Below are 20,611 nucleotides of genomic sequence, written 5' to 3'. Positions count from 1 at the left end.
AATTTCTATCAAATGTAACAACAATTCGAACAACTAATTTCTATAGCAGTTAAATTGATCTAATCACCAAGATGCAAAGAAACCAAACAAATCAATCAAAATATGCTGCATTTGTATTTCAAACAATCGATTACAGGTGGGTTTTAAAAATTCGGATCCGAATCTGAACCCAAAACTTGAGCCTATATCCGAATTTGGCAGATTTTGAATTTCATATCTAAAATACGCAACCGAAAATTTGAAAATTCGAATATGAAATAGTTATTTTACTTTACCATATTTCAAAATATATTATATTAAAATATAAATTTCTTAAATATAAATTTAAATATAATATCAAATATTTATATATATTTTATAATTTTATAATAATATAAAATCTATTCGGGTTCGGGTTTGATTCGAGTGCAGGCAAAATTTATATCTGAATCTGAATCCGTTTAGTTTTATTTTTTATGTCCATATTTGAAAGAATAGGGGACTCTACCAACTATGGATCTAATTTCAACTCATCTCGTAATCTATAAAATTTCTAAAAAATTTAATTCTACTAGACTTGAAATTTTTAATTCGATTAGGATTCCAATTATCCAACTTATCTTTTTTAATTTCAACTAATCATGTAATTACAAAATTCACGAAAAAAATTTAACTCCATTAAAATTTGTTAATTCTATTAGGATTCGTGTATATCTTTTACTCTCTCTCTATGCATATAAATAACAATAGTATAATTCTTTTAGATGTTTATTTAAGTAGCTAATACAGAGTAACCAAATTTATTAATTTACAATCCTATATATGTAGTATTTGGTGACCTCTCCATATTCAGATTTATTAATGGATTCTTCTGAACAACATTGTCTTCGTCAATCCCGGGTACGGTTTTCACCTTAAATTTCTTTTCCCATCCTTTTTTTTCTTTTTTTTGTCTTTTAATTATGATGAGTAAACACCAAGATTAAAGAATAGAGAAAACTTATCTTCAATTTTTATGCATCAGAATAAGAAGAATAGATTTCTTTGTGTCTTAAAACTTTACAAGATTATTTGCAATACAGACGATTAAAACGGTAATATCCCGAACTTCTCCAATTATGAAGTTTCGATGGGAACTAGCTTAAAAATGTAATTAAATAAGTTTCCGCGAAGTTTGGAGAGCATTCGATCATGTATGAATTCTGTTTCTGGTTGGAACCTCGCGAATTGTATGGATTGTGACGCCTAGAACGTATAGGGGAGACTCTGTCCGTTCGGCGGTCTGTCGGCGTGCCCGAATCCGACCAAAGTGGCGGATCCCGGGCCGTGACAAAAACGGCTTTGCAATGGCCATGTAATTAATAACATCGATTGAGTAGAGGCGTTTATTAAAATATTTGATGAAGTTTACGTGGTCTATTTGTCAAATTGAAAATTCAAACTTTTTTAACATATTTCTCTCATAGTATCATTGATTTTCTTAACTAGTTGCTACAAGATTTATTTATTTATTTATTTTGATTTTGAAAAAAAAAGAGAGGGAACCAGGACAAGCTGAGTGAATTGCCGGATAACATACTGATATCCCTCCTAGAAAGATTGGATGTGAGGTCTGCAGTGGCAACAAGTTTGCTTTCCTCGCGATGGCGGCACCTCTGGAAGTCCATCACCGACGTCGAGTTTCGGACTGACTCCATCAAACCCTACGGTGATCACCGGTCCTTCGTCCTTTGTACAAGATACCGAGCGGGTGCTTTAAATGCGAGAAGATCAGATATACAACAATACCAAAGGCACGTCTTCACGCGATTCGTCAGCAACTTTTTACGTTCGAATCACGATCTCCGACGACTTTGTCTCCATTTCGACGTGACGAAAAGTCACGAGTACAGAGGATCTATTGATAGATTGATTTGCAGCGCAATTCAGGCAGGCGTTAGCGAGCTCGAACTCTTCCCTCTTCACTGTTGGAATGCCTATGAGTTCCCGTGGCAGTTACTCACTGCCGACAGCAGCGGATCCTCCTTAACCAACCTGAAGCTTAGAAATTGTAGTTTGGGCACCCACTATGATTTCAGACGGCTTGGTTCGATATCAAGGCTTTGTCTCGCAAACATAGATATATCTCAAGAAATAGTGAGAGACATTCTCCAGAATTGTACGCGCCTGGAAAGCTTAACTCTCGAGAGATGCCCTTCCCCGATCGACTTAAGTATAGCCTCTCCTGATTTGCAGCTCAGGGAGTTGGTTCTGCAATTTTGTGTTGGAATTACAAGCGTAGAAATCTTTGCTCCTAAGTTGAGAAGGCTGCAATATTCTGGATTCTTTGCACAGTTCTTGTTCAAGTCCGTTCCTTGTCTTGAGCACATTTCGCTGCGTTATGCTAGCTCCAACGGTGCAAAGTATATATTCGAAAACCTCTTGTGTGAGCTTGCGCATGTTTCGGATCTGATTCTAGATTTTACAAGTCATGAGGTTGGTCATTAGATGCTTATCTTCTTACAAAATACATATTTATGAATTTTTCCTATTCCTCTTATATTTCCCTCCGCTTGCGCAGCATTTGATGAAACCAAGGCTTCATTCACCCTTCAGCAACCTCAAGGATTTGACGGTGGATGTCTTTACAACTCGTAGGGATAAACTTACTTGGCTAGCTGCGGTATTGGAGGCTGCACCTTTTCTGGAGAAACTGCAAACTACTGTAAGCTTCTTTTCCTGATTTCTACATATTATCTATCCTTACTTGTACAGTCAACGGCAGTATGGTCACGATGTGTTTAGTATTTGTAACTTGCATTTATCAATAATGTGAAATCAATTTTGAAGTTCTAAAGAAATTGAACAACCGAAACTTTCCACTTCAATTTAAAGAGATCTGCAATTTTCGTTACAAAATTTCTATCCTTTTAGTACGCTTGTATCTTAGATCCCAAAAAGTGACTTCTTATTGCTATTTTCTCTTTGCGGTTAATATTTGCTTATTGGAACAATGTATTACATCTACTTTGCTGAAAGCAAATGCTTTTATAGTTCTTGTGTGTTTTATCTTTGCGCATAGGTTTTGGTGGTTTCAGCCATTCAATGTAATTACTTGAATAAACCTGTTGTAATGGGCAATAGTTATTCAAGTATGTTTACTTTTTGCACTGCTCAAGTAATAGTTTGTGTTTTCCGTCTTTGTAGTAAATGGTTCAGCTAAGCAACTTCAGATTGTATACGATGTTGCGTTTAACGATAAGATCATAAAAGAATACGAGAATCACTGAGTATTGAGTAATCTAGTGTTGCAATGCGCCACGGTTTATGCTGGATCTAAAAAACTTGGTTGATGCATTCAATCTTTTCGTCATGTTACTGAATTCAGCGGCATTTGATAGCTGCTCAAGTTATTAGTATTGCTTCCCTGCTCCTGTTACAAACTCATGCATTTTAAAATGATAATTGCTTTGCTGTGCTGCAGGTTACGACAGTGGGTAGCATAGATCATGCGGGCAACGGAGGAGGGATATCATGGCACCGTTCGAACGGTTTTCAGCACCATCATTTGATGGATGTCAAAATGCATTACTTTGAAGGAAGCGACTTTGAGATAGCCTTTGCTCGATTTCTGCTGGAAAAAGCTGTAGTCCTCAGGTCCTTAACCTTTACTAGCGAATACATCCATCCATGGTTTGATCGGACGGGGAATTACAGTGTGTGCTACGGGCGGCGGTGGACTGAAAAGGAGAAATCTCATCTCCTGGAGCAGCTTACGGCAGGAATTGCTTCGAGTGCTCGTATTATTTTTTCTGCCGTAGAAAAGGTTGTGCGTTATGTGCTGTGAGAGCTTTACAAAACAAGTACTTATATTTTCCATGGGCTTTAGAAAGATCATTGTTGCTAGTCTTATGTCAGTTTACATGTGTTTCCAATGATTCATGTTTTTTTTTTTATGGTTGTGTACTCATAATTTGTCATGGCAATTTATCATCATGTTTTTGCAAAGAAGTGAAGGTTGATCTGAAGCATGTGCAGATGTTCAAAACAAGCTGTTTGTTGCCACACCCTCTGGAGGTTGAAGCATACTTAAAAAGCTCTACATGATTAATCACACATTTCTCACTCACATTTGATTTTTCATTTTCTTATTCTTGTGAAATCAACTTGAGAAAAGCAGTTCTCAAGTCAAACTAGGTAGCCTTTTCTTCTGGTTTGAGATCAATATTCTCTATTAAATATTGAACCCAAAAACCCCAAATTTTGGAGCTCTGCTGCAGCAAGAAGTAATTCAGCCTCAAAAGTAACAGCTCTGCTAAATGCTCCCAATTTTACTATGAAAATTTAATAGAATATTACTTCTAACCACATAACTCTTATTCAAACAACACTACATTTTATAGCAAGAACTAAGTTAAGGAAAACCATACTTAAACCCAAAAATAATTATTTAAGGTAATAGCCAATCACAATATTTAAATACTCCAATGCGGAAAACATCAACATGAAAAGAATCAGATAAGCTCATGTGATCGGATTCAATAAATTTGATCTATTTTCAAGTAAAAATAAAGTTACTGTGAAACAACCATTGTATTCTTAAAATTTTAACATTTGGGCTTGGGATTTTTTTTTTCAAAGCCCATGACGTAGACTGGAATTAAATAGGAGAAAATTAATAATGTTAGGAGCCTCGTGTGATTCAAACTCGGGATCTCATAATCTGATACCATATTAAATATCTGATACAATATTAAACAATGTGAAACAATTGTTATACTCTAAAAGTTTAAGCTGTTAGAGAATGATGTTTATATGTTTTTATATTAAACAGTTACTAATGTGGAGCATGGACCGCCGCCCAGTATAGAAAGAAGCCAATCTCGTACACCATTGCAGGCCTGTTCAGGTCGGCCGCCGATGACCGAATGTAACTGTGGATGGAGAGAAAGTCCCCTGTGCTGCCGACTACCGGATAGTTCGACGGCTTCGTGTTGTGAGTCCCGCCAAGTATCGAGATCGATCTTTCGTGCCTTCAAAATGTATAATAAAAAATATTAAATAATTTGATAAAGTTTAGAGGATCTATTTGCCACAATTAGAAGTTTAGAGATGTGTTTAAAAAGTGCCAGAATGTTGGAAGTGTCTGCACTTCTTTTTCCCTTTTTTTTTTTTTTTTCCAACTTTACATGGTAAAGGCCAAAAGAAACAATGAACGACTAGGTTGTTTGTAATAACTGATTATTGCAAAAGCTTTAATAATTTTTAGTATTGATTACCTTAAAACCCTAAACTGTTAAAGAAATAATGTTTTAATAAATAAACAGTTATTACTTTAAAAGCTTAAATTGCAAGAGTACACCATGGCAATATATTTAAGGGCAAGGTTCACAAGTAAAACCGGTGCACCGGGTGCATGCAATAATTAATTTGTCCTACAAGAATGTTCAAGGAATTTAATAAAGTTCCCCTAGGAGGGAGACAACTTTGTCAACAAAGAACAAAAGTAATTCTTTTTTAATTTGTACAAAGTAGGGATATCAACGGATTAGATTTAGGGCAGATTTTCAAAAATCTGAACCGACTACCAAGCCCAAAATTCAAATCCAAATCCGAATCCGATATATTTCGAAAATCCTTATCCAAACTCAAATCTGACCAAAAAAACGAAACCCGAAACTGAACCCAAACCCGAACCCGAAATACTTATAATGTAAATCAATTCCGGTTTATGTCGGGTTCAGATTCTGTTCAAGTACAGACAAAATCCAAACCAGAATCGTCCGAAACTAAATCTGTTTAGCATTAGATAAATCCGTTCTATTTGGGTTAGGATTCGAATAAAATTCATGTATTCGTATCTATTAACATCCGTGGTGCAAAGAATGGGTTCAAATTGGTGATTTAATTATCTCACATAAGCAAGAGAAAGTGGGAGTGTCATTCTTTTTTTAATAGAAATGTCTCAGTTAAGTACTCATTCACATATAAAAAATTGATGATGTCTTATTCAAGATGCTTCTATTTTTCTGAAGACTCACTAGATAATAGAAGCAGCTTACTCTATGTATTTAGCATAAGACAACTCTGAATACCAAACAAGCCTTGGTTATACATTGGCTCTTTTCTAATGGATAGGTCACATTCTATCAGATGAAATTATGCTTTTAAAACATATGTTAATTTCATACAAGCTTCTGCAAAGATATCAAATAGTAAATATATCCGTACAAAACTTAAGTTATCATATTTATTCATTCAAAAATTCTCTGATTTGCAAATATATTTCTCTAAAAGTTCAAATTCGTTCATATATATTTCTGCCGTTTGATTCACCGTTAGTTTTTTTTAACGATGAATGCGTAAAATAATTATTTTGTCATAATACATTTGTCCCTATGAAAACCGATTTTCTCTCTTTCGTTGCCTTCACCACGGCACATTTTTGCCACGACCGAGGGCCTCTTCTTTGACGTTGCTGCCATCGTAGGTCTCGCCATTGCCATGAATAAAGAGGAGAGGGCGAGAAAGGTGATGGGACTCAACATTGGAATAAAAATTACATATATAAGGGGTAAAAAAAGTCATTTTATCTTTTAGCTAACTGTGGTTTAACTCTTTTAACTCATGGTTATCTAAAATTTCTTAACAGAAGGATATATTTACAGATGAAAGGATTTTTGCAGAGATAAATATGATATCTTAAGTTTTGTAGAGATATATTTGCTATTTGATATATTTGCAGGGAGCCATGTGCAATTATCCCTTGAAACATTGATTATGGAATACTATAAGGGTCTATTTGAATGCATAAATATCTTATTCAGGATACTTCTTTAGTTTATTCAAAAAGAATGTAATGTTTGATAGAAGAGGAGTGTGATTAAATGTTTAGAATGAATACTATATCCAGCTATCAAGTTAGTTTCCCAGAATAAGATAAATCACCTGACCAGTGAAATATGCTATTTTATTAAATCGCGAATGCTAAGATTTTTCAAAAAAAATTAAACTCCAAGTATGTAATCACAGAAAAAAAATGTTTACATTTATCGTTGGATATTTTATTCCGACATCCAATCAGGGCCTTAATAGTTGTTGTTAAATAGTTATCCTTGGATGACATATTTCATACTATGATTGTTTATAATTGTAAGTTACAAGTTTATTTTTTTTCTTCTCCAAAGGCTTTATTATTTTTGATTTAATAGGATTGCATATTTTACCTGCGAGGTAATTTAATTTAATTTTTTTTCCTAAAACCATGACTTAAAAGTCCAAATATAATATCTCTTGAGTAAATTAAAAAAATATATGATATTTATGCATCCAAATAAATTCTAACTAAGGTACATAAGTGAAAAACATAGAACAGGGACATGTAGCAATTTCTCTCTCTCTCTCTCTCTCTCTCTCTCTCTCTCTTTCTTGAAGTTAACTAATTAGTAGAGAACTGGGGAAGGGTGGATATCCCAGTGGTGCTGGGCCCAACATAAGGGAGAAGATTCTATCATTGAGAAATATCAAAAAGGACCTGTAGATTCATACCAACACACCAAAAACACCCATCATCTAAATACCAGGACTGATAATTAGAATAGATATCCTTTTTTAGAATGGAAAACTAGGGGTTTTGATGGAGGAGAAGCCCTAAACATAAAAGTGAGTTTCTTCTTCTTCTTCTTCATCTTCTTCTTTCTTTTCTCTTGGAATTTTTAGACAATCAAAGAAAAAAAAAAAATCAACTCTACTTATATTCATAGAAAGAAAAAAAAACTTATGGTTACACTTGTTTCCCCTGATAACATTCTTATTGATATCTAATCCACTCTAACTGGAATCTTTTCATTCTATGCTGTTTACATGTTTCATGCTGTTGTGAATATGATATCTCTCTAATTTAAGCACAAACCATCTTTATATTTCCAATTGTAGTTCATGGGTTTTTGCTTGAGCTCTGAAATTTTCTCCCTTTTTTGTGTTGTAATTTTTGTTGAATTAGGGGTTTTGTTGACAAAATTTTAAAGGAATTGAGTTCATGGAGGATGATTCTCAGCCAGTGGATTTGGATATGTTAGATCAAATTCTGTCAAAAGATAATTGCAATTGGTTTGAGACCCCGAATTCTTCGAGCTTCTCTCCTCTTCTTGCATCAAGCAGTAGTGTTTGCAGCGAAATTACGACTCAAAGATCGATTATATCGACAAATCTGCGTATAGAAAACACTAATGGAACACAATTCCTCGATTCAAATGCGATACAACGAGTGTTTTCGGTTCAATCTAGTGAATTACATGACTCAAGAACAAGTTGGGGCTCTTCCCTAAATGAGAGGTTGATGCATGCATTAAGTTACTTTAAGGAGACTCAAATAGATCCTAATGTTCTTGTTCAGCTATGGGTCCCGGAAAAGAGGGGAAACCAATTGGTGCTTTCGACTCGCGAACAACCATATTTTCTCGACCCCAACTGCGAAAAGCTCGTGAATTATAGGGAGATATCGGCGAATTACCAATTCTCGGCGGAAGTGGACTGCGAAGGGGCTTTGGGCTTACCGGGAAGAGTGTTTCTGGGGAAATTACCTGAGTGGACGCCGGATGTTCGACTATTTACCCCTTACGAGTACCCGCGGGTGAATTACGCTCGGTGCCTCGATGTCCGCGGATCGGTCGCTATTCCTGTGTTTGAGAGGGGAAACTGTTCTTGTTTGGGTGTTGTGGAAGTTGTTATGATCACGCAGAAGATGAATTACGATTCTGAACTTAATAGCATCTGCAGTGCTCTGCAGGTAAGTTTGATCAATGCCTCTCTGGAGCTTTGGTGTTAGATTACGTATATTGCACTGCTAGTTCTTGTTCTTTTGATAAATTGCAATTTGGTCCATGATATTTTAAAGGAAAAATGCATGTAGGGATGACACTGCATGTAGGGATTACATGGCGCATTTTACTGGCTGAGTGATCATAAACTTTTTTTTTTCTCTGTCTTTGTTTACAAAATTATCGATCGTAGAATTTGTTTCAAGGAATTGTTCATTTATTCTGGTATTTTGGATTTCGATCATGTTTAGGCCTCTACAATTCTTATACATGAAGCTTCAAAGTTTTTTTCTTTTTTAAATTCAACTATTTCTTCCGGTATCATTATTTCTAGTTTTATAATATACGGCGGTAACCGCCTATTCAACTAGTCTCGAAGTTGACACAGTTCAACAACAAACCTTCCAAAATATGGCATTAAACATGATTACAAACCTATGCATGAGTTAAATTTTTTTGAATCTCTTGATTTTGCTGAATGGAATTTTTAATTGCAGGCCGTGAATCTTCGAAGCTCCGAAGTTCAATGTGTCCCTCAAATAAAGGTAAGCTAACACATTACAATGCGAAATAAAATAAGGATAAATAAAGGAAACTACCCTATAAATGTTGCGATTTTCGCATTGCCTCGTGTTTTTCCAAGAACCTAAATTGAAAATCGCAATGTTTATTGCAGGATTCCTAGCAATTTAGGGGTAAAATATTACTCATATTTTCTTTCTTTCAAGAAATGTATTCAAGTCTCTTTTGACAGTTAAATGTCAGTTGCTACCAAGCTGCTATTCCGGAGATACTAGAGGTCTTAAGATCTCTTTGCAAGGCGCACAATCTACCACTAGCTCAAACTTGGATTCCGTGTGTTCAACAAGGCAAAAGAGGCAGCCGCCACTCAGATGAGAACTATGCTCGCTGTGTCTCCACAGTTGACTCGGCTTGTTACGTGAACGACCCTTCTTTATTTAGCTTCCACAAGGCTTGCTCGGAGCATCACTTGCTAAGAGGCCAAGGCATAGTAGGAAGAGCTTTCAATATAAACCAACCAAGCTTTTCTTCAGATGTATCGGCTTTAAGTAAGTTCGAATACCCCCTCTCTCACCATGCTAGGATGTTCAATCTAAAGGGCGCGGTTGCGATTCGATTACGGAGTACTCTTACCGGAAGTACGGACTTCGTGTTAGAGTTCTTTCTCCCCTCTTATTGTATAGGAACTAATGAACAAAAATTGATGCTCGAATCATTATCGAGCACCGTACAAAATGTTTGCCGAACTTTACGAGTGGTTACAAATAAGGAGAATGAGGATGAGGCATCATTAGAAATAAGAGAACTTAACTCATTAGTCGTTTCTCATAGTAAATCTCTTTGTGATGGAGGTCAAGAGCAAAATAAGCACAACTTTTTAGTTAAATCCTCACAAAAGCACAAAGGAGAGGGAGAATGTTCTAAAGGGAAAGTGCTTCTTGAGTCTGATCAGAAGCAAGAGGATTTGGTTAAAGATGATGAGAAGTGCTCAGTTGGTAAAACTACAGAGAAGAGGTACTCGAAGAATGAGAAGACGGTTAGTTTACAAATTCTTCAGCAGTATTTCGCCGGTAGCCTCAAGGATGCTGCGAAGAGCCTTGGAGGTAATTGCTATCTGAATAGAGGGACTAATATTTAGTTGTGAACTTCGTCTGCAAGATTGTCTATTTACACATCCATATGTCCCTACAAAATCTGAATTTTCATATGTGCTCTTCAAAACCGTAGTTTTCTACACGAAACTCTGTATACTTTGTTTCTTACTTATAACTTCATAGTTATGAACTTGCCCTGCTTTCTTTTGGTATGTCTAGGAATCATATAACCCTCCAACTTGAAGGCATTTTTTGTTAAAAAGTGCACTATTGAGCGTAAAATTCAGATTTACCAATTTGAGATTTAACTGATCAATATGATCAAACCACGAACATGTGAGATATTAATCACAGTAATAAGAATGTGCCACGTGAACCAATGAACAAATAATCGCTCAAATTACTCGATGTTTCATTGAGTTGATTCAGTTAAACTGGTTCGGTTGACTTGAATACTTGCCATGCATATTCTTCCATCATTACATGTGAAACCAAACCGTTAATCTGAAATTTTATTACCATCCATACATATCTATGCGAAATATTTACTGCATTCATGACTCATACCCATAGACTAACTGCGCTTATTTTTGGTTGTTTTACTCAGAAAATATAGACATATATTGTGTGCTAAAAGTTTTGATGAATTTTTTTTCCAGTGTGCCCTACTACTCTCAAAAGAATATGCCGGCAATACGGGATAAACCGCTGGCCGGCGCGGAAGATTAAGAAAGTAAATCACTCCCTAAAGAAGCTCCAAGTTGTTATCGACTCCGTTCATGGAGCTGATAACGCCCTACAACTCCCCTCTCTCTACAAGGACATTGCAACTGCCTCTTGCTTCGAGGATAATACACAAGGAAACAACATTGTTCACCCAGTAAGTGAAAAAGATAAGCATAGCTTTTATGTTTCATCGTCTTCGCTGTTTCCATCCACTTGTAATTTAAGTCCCAATTCAAGTCGAATGGAAATTGCCTCTAAGGAGAAGGATAGGGGAAGTGCTCATGGAGAGAATAGCACTCGAGAAGCACCGAAGTGCTTTTCGGGAAGCTCTTCCTCCTTGCTGCGTAAGGAAGAGAAGTGCGTCAGAGTAAAAGTCGTATGCGGTTCAGAGAAAGTCAGGTTCAGATTGAAGCCTCCGTGGAGATTTCAAGATCTGAAGCAGGAGATCGTCAGGCGATGTAACATAGCAAATAATGTTTCGCTTAATCTCAAGTACATGGATGATGATTCGGAGTGGATATTACTAACATGCGATGCAGATCTAGAGGAGTGCATTCATGTGTGTAATGCAGCTAATGCTCACAGAGTCAAAATTTCTGCTTCTTTAGGAAGCACATGATTGGCTCAAATGCTAACCTAGTCGAGTTACTTCTTTGAGCGAGCAAGACTATGATTTCGCTATGCAAGATAAAATGCTTCTTAGTGAAAGAATGACGGTCGTAATCAGATCAAAATGGTCAGGTTTTATTTGCTCGGCAAATTATCTAATCATGGTTTTAAGGAAATGTTTAAGGATTCAAGCTCAAATTGTGTTTTTGATGGTTTGTGGCTCTACAGAATCAAGCTGACACATTTTAGGAGTTTAAAATCAGAAATCAGATTCAAAGGATCAGAGAATCAAGATACAGCTAAAGAGAGTGCCAGTTCAGTGCGCGCTTCATTCGTCGATCCATCACAGAGAAAATTTTCCCTTTTTTTGCTACTTCGAGGCGAAATGTTTACTGGATTTCTTTCTCTTTTCTTTTTTTCCTGTGAGATTTAAGAATTGACATACTAACATTATATTTTATTATGTGGGATTCTTTGTCACACTTTTCTGTAACTATTTTTGGAGTTCTCTTCTTTTTTTTGGCCCTGAGATAAAAACTATAATGATGTTATTGTACGCATTTTAGAAATGTCATTTATTTATTTATTTTTATTGGTGGTTAGCTTGTGATGCATTTAGGATCTGTAGTGAACAACATCTTTTATGAGAAAAGAGCGAAGATGCAAAGTTATAAAAGCTTGCATCTTCGCTCTAACAGTATAAAAATATATACACATCATTCTCTAACAGCTTAAGTTTTTAATATATAACGGTTGTTTCACATAACATCAGAACAGATCCTGAGTTTGAGTCATGTCAGGCTCCTAATATAATTAATTTACTCCCATTAATTCACGTCACGGGCCTTGCCAAAAAAAAAAAAATCTCGAGTCTAGATGTAAGAAGGAGTACCGTTAAATTTAAAAATATATAAACATCGTTCTCCAACAGTTTAAATTTTTAGAGTACAACAGTTATTTCATAATAACTATAGGAGCCTGACGAAACTCAAACTCATATTTTTCATCGGCTATTGTGTGGACTCCTGGAAAATGAAAAGTAAAAAGTGTGTGTAAAAGAACATAAAAATCAACTCATATTTTGCAGTTAGATGTCAATATACGTTCATGGTTTTTCCCTCTCGGTCTTAGTCCAAATGAAACTAAAGTGCACGGCATAACGACTTTTGCATACCATTTAGCCACCCATTTTGAACTTCTTTTTCTCCGCCCATTTTCAAACTTCTTTTGCACGTCATTGGTGCTATTAAGTTTTCGACTTTTGGATAAAACGATATATGGTTAGGATGAAAACGGTTCCATAGGGTTGAACAGATAGTTCGTTGAATAGTATGATTTAACAGATGAAAATTAATCAAAATGATAGGTCTAACAGTAAAAAATTTGATTGTAGCCGGACTCACTCTCTCTCTTTTATATATATATATATATATATACACACACACACAATAAAGCTACTATGCTTTCAAAAACATAATCGGTGTTTTCAACTCTTTCGACCTTTGAATCATCACCTTTAAGTATTTATGACCTTTGAATCCTAAGAAGACCATTTCCTTATACTTTTGATAACATAGTATCTCTGCACTATATATATATAAAGTTCCCACTTGGTAGTGCAATAATCAAATTAAGAACATGGGTAACCAATCACACTTCCCAGTTTTTCTCCTCCTCCTCTCTCTCTCCTTAACCATTTGCTCTTTCCACAGTGCATTTGCTTCTTCCTCCCCACACCACCACAAACATGATCACCACTTTAACAAAACCATGAGGTCTCTCCACTTCTCCCTCTACCAACATGAGACCATCAACAAGACCGGATTCATCGTCGTCGACGGCATCGCCGGGGCTGGCGTCACGCAGACGACCACCCCCTTCGGGACCATCTTCGTCTTCCGCGACAACCTGACGGCGTCTGCTGAATCCTCGGCTTCTGCTTCTGCTGTGGCCGGCGTCGCGGAGGGGGCCTCGATCACGTCGAGCTTCGACGGCCTCCGCAGCTTGTCACTGGCGAAGATCACGCTGAAGATCGACGGGTACGTAGTAGTACTACGTTCTGCACCACAAAAGCTTAACCTGTTAGAGAACAGTTTTTTTTTTTTTTTTTTTTTTAATCTTTTCGTAATACTATGTTTTCGAAAATATGAAAATTTTTATATTGATAAGTTATTTTTGATAATGAGACGCCCAATTCAGTAATTGATTTTATCAGACATGATGTACAGTGATGAAACTATCTAAAAATTAAATTTTATAATTTTTTGACTTGATTTGTCTAGTGAAAGAATAGTTTCAAGTGAACGACTGGCAATAAAATTATCATAGTAAAAAGAGATAAAACAAATCAAAAGTATTGATTTTACTTTTGATGACAAGTAGAATTTTTACTAAAATTTCACATAATTTGGTTGCTCTGTACTGTTGAACTTACAAAACGTATCATATCGGTCATTAAAATAGTCATTTTTTAGACTCTTTGCTTATTTGGAAATGATATTGAAAAATTATAAAGTTTAGTTTCTAAATTATTCTAACAATATAGATTATGTCTAATAAAGTCCGTCATCAAATTATTTCGAAAGCACGGGAGACGTACTAAATATATATTATTTTGAAAGAACAGGAAATGTACTCTGTATATAGTGTGGGATCTATATTATATTAGTAGAAGTGGGATCAATTGACACCACTTATTCCTACAAAAAAAAATCTCAACATCTCTAAAATTGTGGTAAATTTTATAATTAAAATTACTTTATTGACTAAATGATCTCATTTTATTTTAATGAGTAAAGATCGATTTTTGCTCCCATGTGACATATTTTTCAATATATAAACTTGAATTCTAATTAAAAAAAGCACATATTAAACTATAAAAATTACACTTCTTTCAAAACAATAGTGGCTTGAGTGAAAAAAAAAATTCTTAAATTAGTCATCATTTTCAAATTATAAAAGTACTTCAAAAACAGTTATAATTCCAAAATGATACATGTTTCGTTTTTAAGCAATATTTCTTAAAAATTATATTTAATATTTTTTCATATTTTTTATATTAATTTTTTATTTTATATTTTTTTCCTCTTAAAAAAAACTTTTTAGATTCGCCACTAAGTACAATTATGCTCTTACTACAGAGTGATCAGTTAGCATATTTAATTCGTCTTAGATTCAATATATACTTTTTCTCAAGTATAACTGGATGTAAAAGTTTGTGTATGTTTCTTTTGGCCTTTACCATATAAACTTGGAAAAAAAGGAAAAAAAAAAGGTACAAATACTNCAAAATGATAGGTCTAACAGTAAAAAATTTAATTGTAGCCGGACTCACTATATATATATATATATATACACAATAGAGCTACTATGCTTTCGAAAACATAGTTGGTGTTTTCAACTCTTTTGACCTTTGAATCATTACCTTTAACTATTTTTGATCTTAGAATCCTAAGAAGACCACTTCCTTATACTTTTGATAACATAATATCTGTGCACTATATATATAAAGTTCCCACTTGGTAGTGCAATAATCAAATTAAAGAACATGGGTAACCAATCACACTTCCCAGTTTTTCTCCTCCTCTCTCTCTCCTTAACCATTTGCTCTTTTCACAGTGCATTTGCTTCTTCCTCCCCACACCACCACAAACATGATCACCACTTTAACAAAACCATGAGGTCTCTCCACTTCTCCCTCTACCAACATGAGACCATCAACAAGACCGGATTCATCGTCGTCGACGGCATCGCCGGGGCCGGCGTCACGCAGACGACCACCCCCTTCGGGACCATCTTCGTCTTCCGCGACAACCTGACGGCGTCTGCTGAACCCTCGGCTTCTGCTTCTGCTGTGGCGGGCGTCGCGGAGGGGGCCTCGATCACGTCGAGCTTCGACGGCCTCCGCAGCTTGTCACTGGCGAAGATCACGCTGAAGATCGACGGGTACGTAGTAGTACTACGTTTTGCACGACAAAAGCTTAAACTGTTAGAGAACAGTTTTTTTTCTTTTTAAAAAAATTCTTTTCGTAATACTATGCTTTCGAAAATATGGAAATTTCTATGTTTATAAGTTATTTTTGATAATGGGACGTCCAATTCGGCAATTAATTTTATCAGACATGATGTACAGTGATGAAACTATCTAAAAATTAAATTTTATAATTTTTTGACTTGATTTGTCTAGTGAAAGAATAGTTTCAAGCGAACGACTGGCAATAAAATTATCATAGTAAAAAAAGATAAAACAAATCAAAAATATTGATTTTACTTTTGATGACAAGAATTTTTTACTAAAATTTCACATAATTTGGTTGCTCTGCACTATTGAACTTACAAAACGTATCACATCGGNAACAGTTAAATTATCATTCTGTTTAAAATATTTATTATCTTTACTGGTTCCAAATTGTTCTTGATGTTATTCGGTTCAATAGGTTAAAATCAAATTCTTAATAGAATAGGTCAAAATCTGATCAGTCAAATAAATCGGTTCAATTTAGTTTTCAAATCATTGAATTTTAATTTAAATAATAATATGAAATTCCTCTAGAGAAATTTAGTTGTAGAAATCTTACTCTCCAAGTTTTTTATGCCTTACTTTTTAAACTGATCGTATTTAGATAAAACTCTTTCTAAAATTTCTATAATTTAAATTAATGCATAATTTGAGAAACACTAAAACATTTAAAGTAGATTCCTAAACTAATGCCTAATAATTGCATAAATTTGGTTAATCAATTAATTTCCTAAATTAGTGCTAATTAATGCATAAATTTAGGACTTCAATTAAAAATTTCTTTAAATATTGTATTATTTAATTACCAAACTAACCTTGAATAAAATAATTCTTTTACCTGCTAAGTATTAAAATTACATTTTTACCCTCTATTAATCAACGGTTAAGATCTTTTTTATTTTTTTTTAAAAAAAGTACCGAATCATTTCTCTTTTTTATTATATATTCTAAAGGTACAAAGGATCGATTTCGATACTTGGCGGGACCCACAACACGAAGCCGTCAGACTATCCAGTGGCCGGCGGCACGGGGGACTTTCTCTTCGTCCAGGGTTACATTCGGTCGTCGCCGGTCGACCTGAACGGACCGACGGTGGTGTACAAGATCGATTTCTTTCTATACTGGCCTCCATATGCTACCGCCGTCCATGTTTCACATTAGTAACTTTATTTTTACTTGAACACAGATCAAATTTATTGAACCCGATCAAATTTGATGTTCTCCGCATTGGAATATTTAGCTACATACTTAGTATGGTTTTCAGTAACTTACTTTTGCTGTAAGTCGTAGTGTTGTTTGGAGAAGATTTATCTGATGAGAAGAAATATTATGTTGAATTTCTACGATAAAATTGGAAGCATTGAGAGGCTGAATTTCATTTCATTTCTACTTTTGCCTGCAGCAGAGCTCCAAATTTTTTGGTTTTCTGGTTCAATATCATAACAAAGAATATTGCTGCTCAAACCAGAAGAAAAGGCTAATTAATTAGTTTGACTTTAGAGCTGATTTTCTTAAGTTGATTTCACAAGAATAAGAATAAGAAAATGAAAAATCAAGCATTGAGAGCTATCTATATTTATATATCTTTACCTATACTATTTAAAACGTCACCTCATATTGAGAGAAAGGCTCATTTATATATACATATCATGATCCCTTAAAATATCCATAATTCTCACTTAGAAATGAGAATTAAAATATCTATTAAGATTAGAAGATACATTTCTCCATTAATAAAAAATATATAATTTATCTACATTTTTTATATTAGGATAAATTCTAATCCACATTTTATATGGATCGGATTGAATTATAACCACCAAATGGGGACACACTATACCATAATAGCTACTAGAAAAAATATCTAAAAGAATTATATTATCGATATATATATCTTGAGTGAGGCTACTGTGCTATCGGAAGCACGGAGCCTTTCGTGCTTCCAGCTCGTTTTCGATGTTGCGACTTTCGAATCGTCGATCGGCTCCGTTAAACTTGATCTAGAGTATTTGAAGTACCTAGAAAATAAATTTTATGATTTTACGATATCATTTGCCTAGTGATCGAATGGGCTCAAAATCAACAAATTTCAATGGCCGTAGTGAGCAGTTTGCAAGTTTAACGGTGTAGAAATATCCAAATCACGTGAAATTTTGATAGAAAATTCTTTATACTATATAAAACAAGATCAATATCTTTGATTTAAAATTTTAATGTCATATTATTATATTTTGTAAGATTTTTATTTTCAGCCGTTGATTTTGAGCCCCTTCGTTCACTAGGCAAATGATATCGTAAAATCATAAAATTTATTTTCTAGGTACTTCAAATACTCTAGATCAAGTTAACAGATGATCGACGATTTGAAAGTCGCAACATCGAAAACGAGCTGGAAGCACGGAAGGCTCCGTGCTTCCGATAGCATAGTAGCCTCACTCTTTATATCTATCTATATCAATAATTAATATTTATCAATATTTAGCCAACTAAATTAGATTATAGGTTTTGATTGCAACAGTTCAAAAAATTTGGATTAGAAATTGCAACAAATAAAATTTGAGGACGAAAAGTGTAATTTACCCATTCATAATTATTTAAAATTTTGGACTTATTTCAGTTAGAAACAAGATACATGTTGGAAATTGGTGCAAAATTATTAATTAAGACTCGAGCTCAAACGCGTGAGAAATTTTGTAATTTAGCCAAACAAAAAAGTTTAAAATTGAGGGGTCTCTTACAAAAGTTTCTATAGGTGAGGGTTTTCCACGCATTTTTCGCATCCTTACAATAATAACGGCCGCGTTTTGTTTTAACTCGGCCAACCCCCTCTTCTCCACTCGTGCGGTAGCAAATGCGTAACCAACTCCCATGCACACAACCTGTTTGTTAAATTGCCCCACTCACAAAACACTCTTTATTTTGAATCTTTAAATAAGGCTCCGATGAATCACATACTCTCTACATTCAACTTTAGTAATCCTCCTCTGCACAAGAATCACAACGAAATCCGACGAGGAAATGGTAGATTCGGCTCGAATCGAGCCGACCGGATTGCCGTCTCTGCTCGTTTCCGATCGAAACCAAAACTATCTCAAGCTCTCCACAATCAGCAAACCAAAACCAAAGCTCCCTTAAATTTAGAGGGTAGTGGTTCACAAGTGTTTGATGAGGAGGGGAGTGACAAGTTTGAATTGTCGAAAGAAGAGGAGGATGATGATGATGAAAGTGGTGGTTGTAGTGATGATTCTGGGTGGACCCAAGAAGAGCTCGATGCGATATCTGCGCTTTTCGATCGGCCGATTCCTCGGAAACCCGTCAAGCCGTCGAAGGAACGGCCCCTCCCTCTCCCGTCGCCGTACAAGACACGGCCGGACGGTATTCCGACGCCGAAGCGCCACATTCGGTCGAATGCTGCAAGATCGGATGTTTCGTCTCGGCTATCTTTCAGCGATCGAGTGCGCAAGAACCCGCAAGTCCTTGTTAAGATAGCTAGAGAGATTGCAGCTCTTCCTTCGCCGGAGTCGGATGTTTCTGCAATTCTCGATCGATATGCTCCGTTCCTTCGGAAGGGTTCTTTGTCGATGACGATTCGAGAGCTGGGGCACATGGGCTTGCCGGAACGGGCGCTCCAAACCTTGCTTTGGGCTCAGAAGCAGCAGCAGCAGAAGAACGGGCTCTTCCCCGACGATCAGATTCTCGCGTCCACCGTCCAAGTATTGGCACGGTTCGGCAGACTAAAGCTCGGATCAGAAATCAAGAACTATCTCAGCTCCGCGAGCCGCTCGGTGCTCGAAGCAATGGCGAGGGGATTCATCAGAGCAGGGAACTTAAACCTCGCCCGGAAGATCCTACTACTCGCTAAGGACGGTAGAAGGACATTGGATTCGAGCATCCACGCGAAGCTTATATTGGAGGCGGGAAAGACCCCCGACGGTTACAAGCTTGCTTCGGCGTTGCTCGACGAGCTCGGAGAGAGAGAGGAGTTTGATTTGAAGCCGCAGGATTGCACAGCCGTAATGAAAGTCTGCGTCAGGCTTAGAAGATTCGAAGCCGTGGAGAGCTTGTTCGATTGGTTTAAGGAATCGGGTCGACGCCCGTCTGTGGTCATGTACACGACGGTGATGCATAGTCGGTACTGCGATAGGAAGTATAGGGAGGGGCTGGCTTTGATTTGGGAGATGGAGGGGTCGAACTGTCTTTTGGATCTTCCGGCGTATCGAGTTGTGATAAAACTCTGCGTTGCTTCTAATGATCTTGCGAGGGCCGTAAGATACTTTTCGAGATTGAAGGAGGCGGGGTTCGTCCCAACTAATGATATATATTGTGACATGATCAAAGTTTATGCAGCTTTCGGGAGGGTGGCAAAGTGTAAGCAGCTGTGCAGAGAAGCGGAGTCGGTCGGCCTTAAATTGGATGGTGAGACGGTATCTTTGCTTGGAGAAACGGAAAATGTTCGGTGAGTAGTTTTGAGAGTTTGCATTTTCTTCGTTAGTTATATGTCATCTATGCTCTGATCTCGCAAGATGCTTGTTTATTGCAATTGTTATGAAATACGTGAATATTTATTAACTAATGCTAGCTATTTGCTCTATTTCTTGTTGAAGTTGGTTGCCGATTAATCTTTCATTATTATGTGCAATCTTTGGAGAAATTTCTTTCTTTTGCCTGAGTTTGCTTCTGAAACATTAGTTTGCTGCTGCGCACCAATCGATGATTTAATCACTTAAGTAGATGATTAAAGCATTTTGTACTTTTGTTAATAATAAGATTAAAAACCGCGCCTTACTGATAATTTTGATACCTCTTCACTACAAATTATTCTATTATATTTCAACCTAATTTAGGAATCTATGATTAAGATGAAG

The 20,611-nt window shown here is 36.0% G+C and overlaps 5 protein-coding genes across 5 annotated transcripts; all 5 read left to right on the top strand.

Annotated features, from left to right (window-relative positions):
- On the top strand, positions 841 to 3,805 carry LOC109713260 (F-box/LRR-repeat protein At3g26922-like). The gene is made up of 4 exons (XM_020237261.1): positions 841 to 879; positions 1,516 to 2,454; positions 2,540 to 2,683; positions 3,443 to 3,805. The coding sequence occupies exons 1-4, from the start codon at positions 841 to 843 to the stop codon at positions 3,803 to 3,805; spliced, it is 1,485 nt and encodes a 494-aa protein (XP_020092850.1).
- On the top strand, positions 7,417 to 12,288 carry LOC109713331 (protein NLP1-like). The gene is made up of 5 exons (XM_020237357.1): positions 7,417 to 7,620; positions 7,961 to 8,746; positions 9,275 to 9,322; positions 9,532 to 10,402; positions 11,053 to 12,288. Exons 2-5 carry the CDS (start codon positions 7,997 to 7,999, stop codon positions 11,736 to 11,738), a joined length of 2,355 nt encoding a protein of 784 aa, XP_020092946.1. The 5' UTR covers positions 7,417 to 7,620; positions 7,961 to 7,996; the 3' UTR covers positions 11,739 to 12,288.
- On the top strand, positions 13,367 to 13,959 carry LOC109713259. Its single transcript, XM_020237260.1, has 2 exons — positions 13,367 to 13,767; positions 13,944 to 13,959. Exons 1-2 carry the CDS (start codon positions 13,367 to 13,369, stop codon positions 13,957 to 13,959), a joined length of 417 nt encoding a protein of 138 aa, XP_020092849.1.
- LOC109713131 (dirigent protein 7-like) lies at positions 15,163 to 17,087 on the top strand. The gene is made up of 2 exons (XM_020237097.1): positions 15,163 to 15,673; positions 16,700 to 17,087. Exons 1-2 carry the CDS (start codon positions 15,276 to 15,278, stop codon positions 16,905 to 16,907), a joined length of 606 nt encoding a protein of 201 aa, XP_020092686.1. The 5' UTR covers positions 15,163 to 15,275; the 3' UTR covers positions 16,908 to 17,087.
- Positions 18,425 to 20,349, top strand: LOC109712359 (pentatricopeptide repeat-containing protein At2g01860-like). The gene has a single exon (XM_020235886.1). It carries the CDS (start codon positions 18,689 to 18,691, stop codon positions 20,204 to 20,206), a length of 1,518 nt encoding a protein of 505 aa, XP_020091475.1. The 5' UTR covers positions 18,425 to 18,688; the 3' UTR covers positions 20,207 to 20,349.

The sequence above is a fragment of the Ananas comosus genome, linkage group 7 (genome assembly GCF_001540865.1).
Source record: "Ananas comosus cultivar F153 linkage group 7, ASM154086v1, whole genome shotgun sequence".
NCBI classification, from domain to species: domain Eukaryota; kingdom Viridiplantae; phylum Streptophyta; class Magnoliopsida; order Poales; family Bromeliaceae; genus Ananas; species Ananas comosus.
This window is presented reverse-complemented; position numbering and strand designations above follow the sequence as displayed.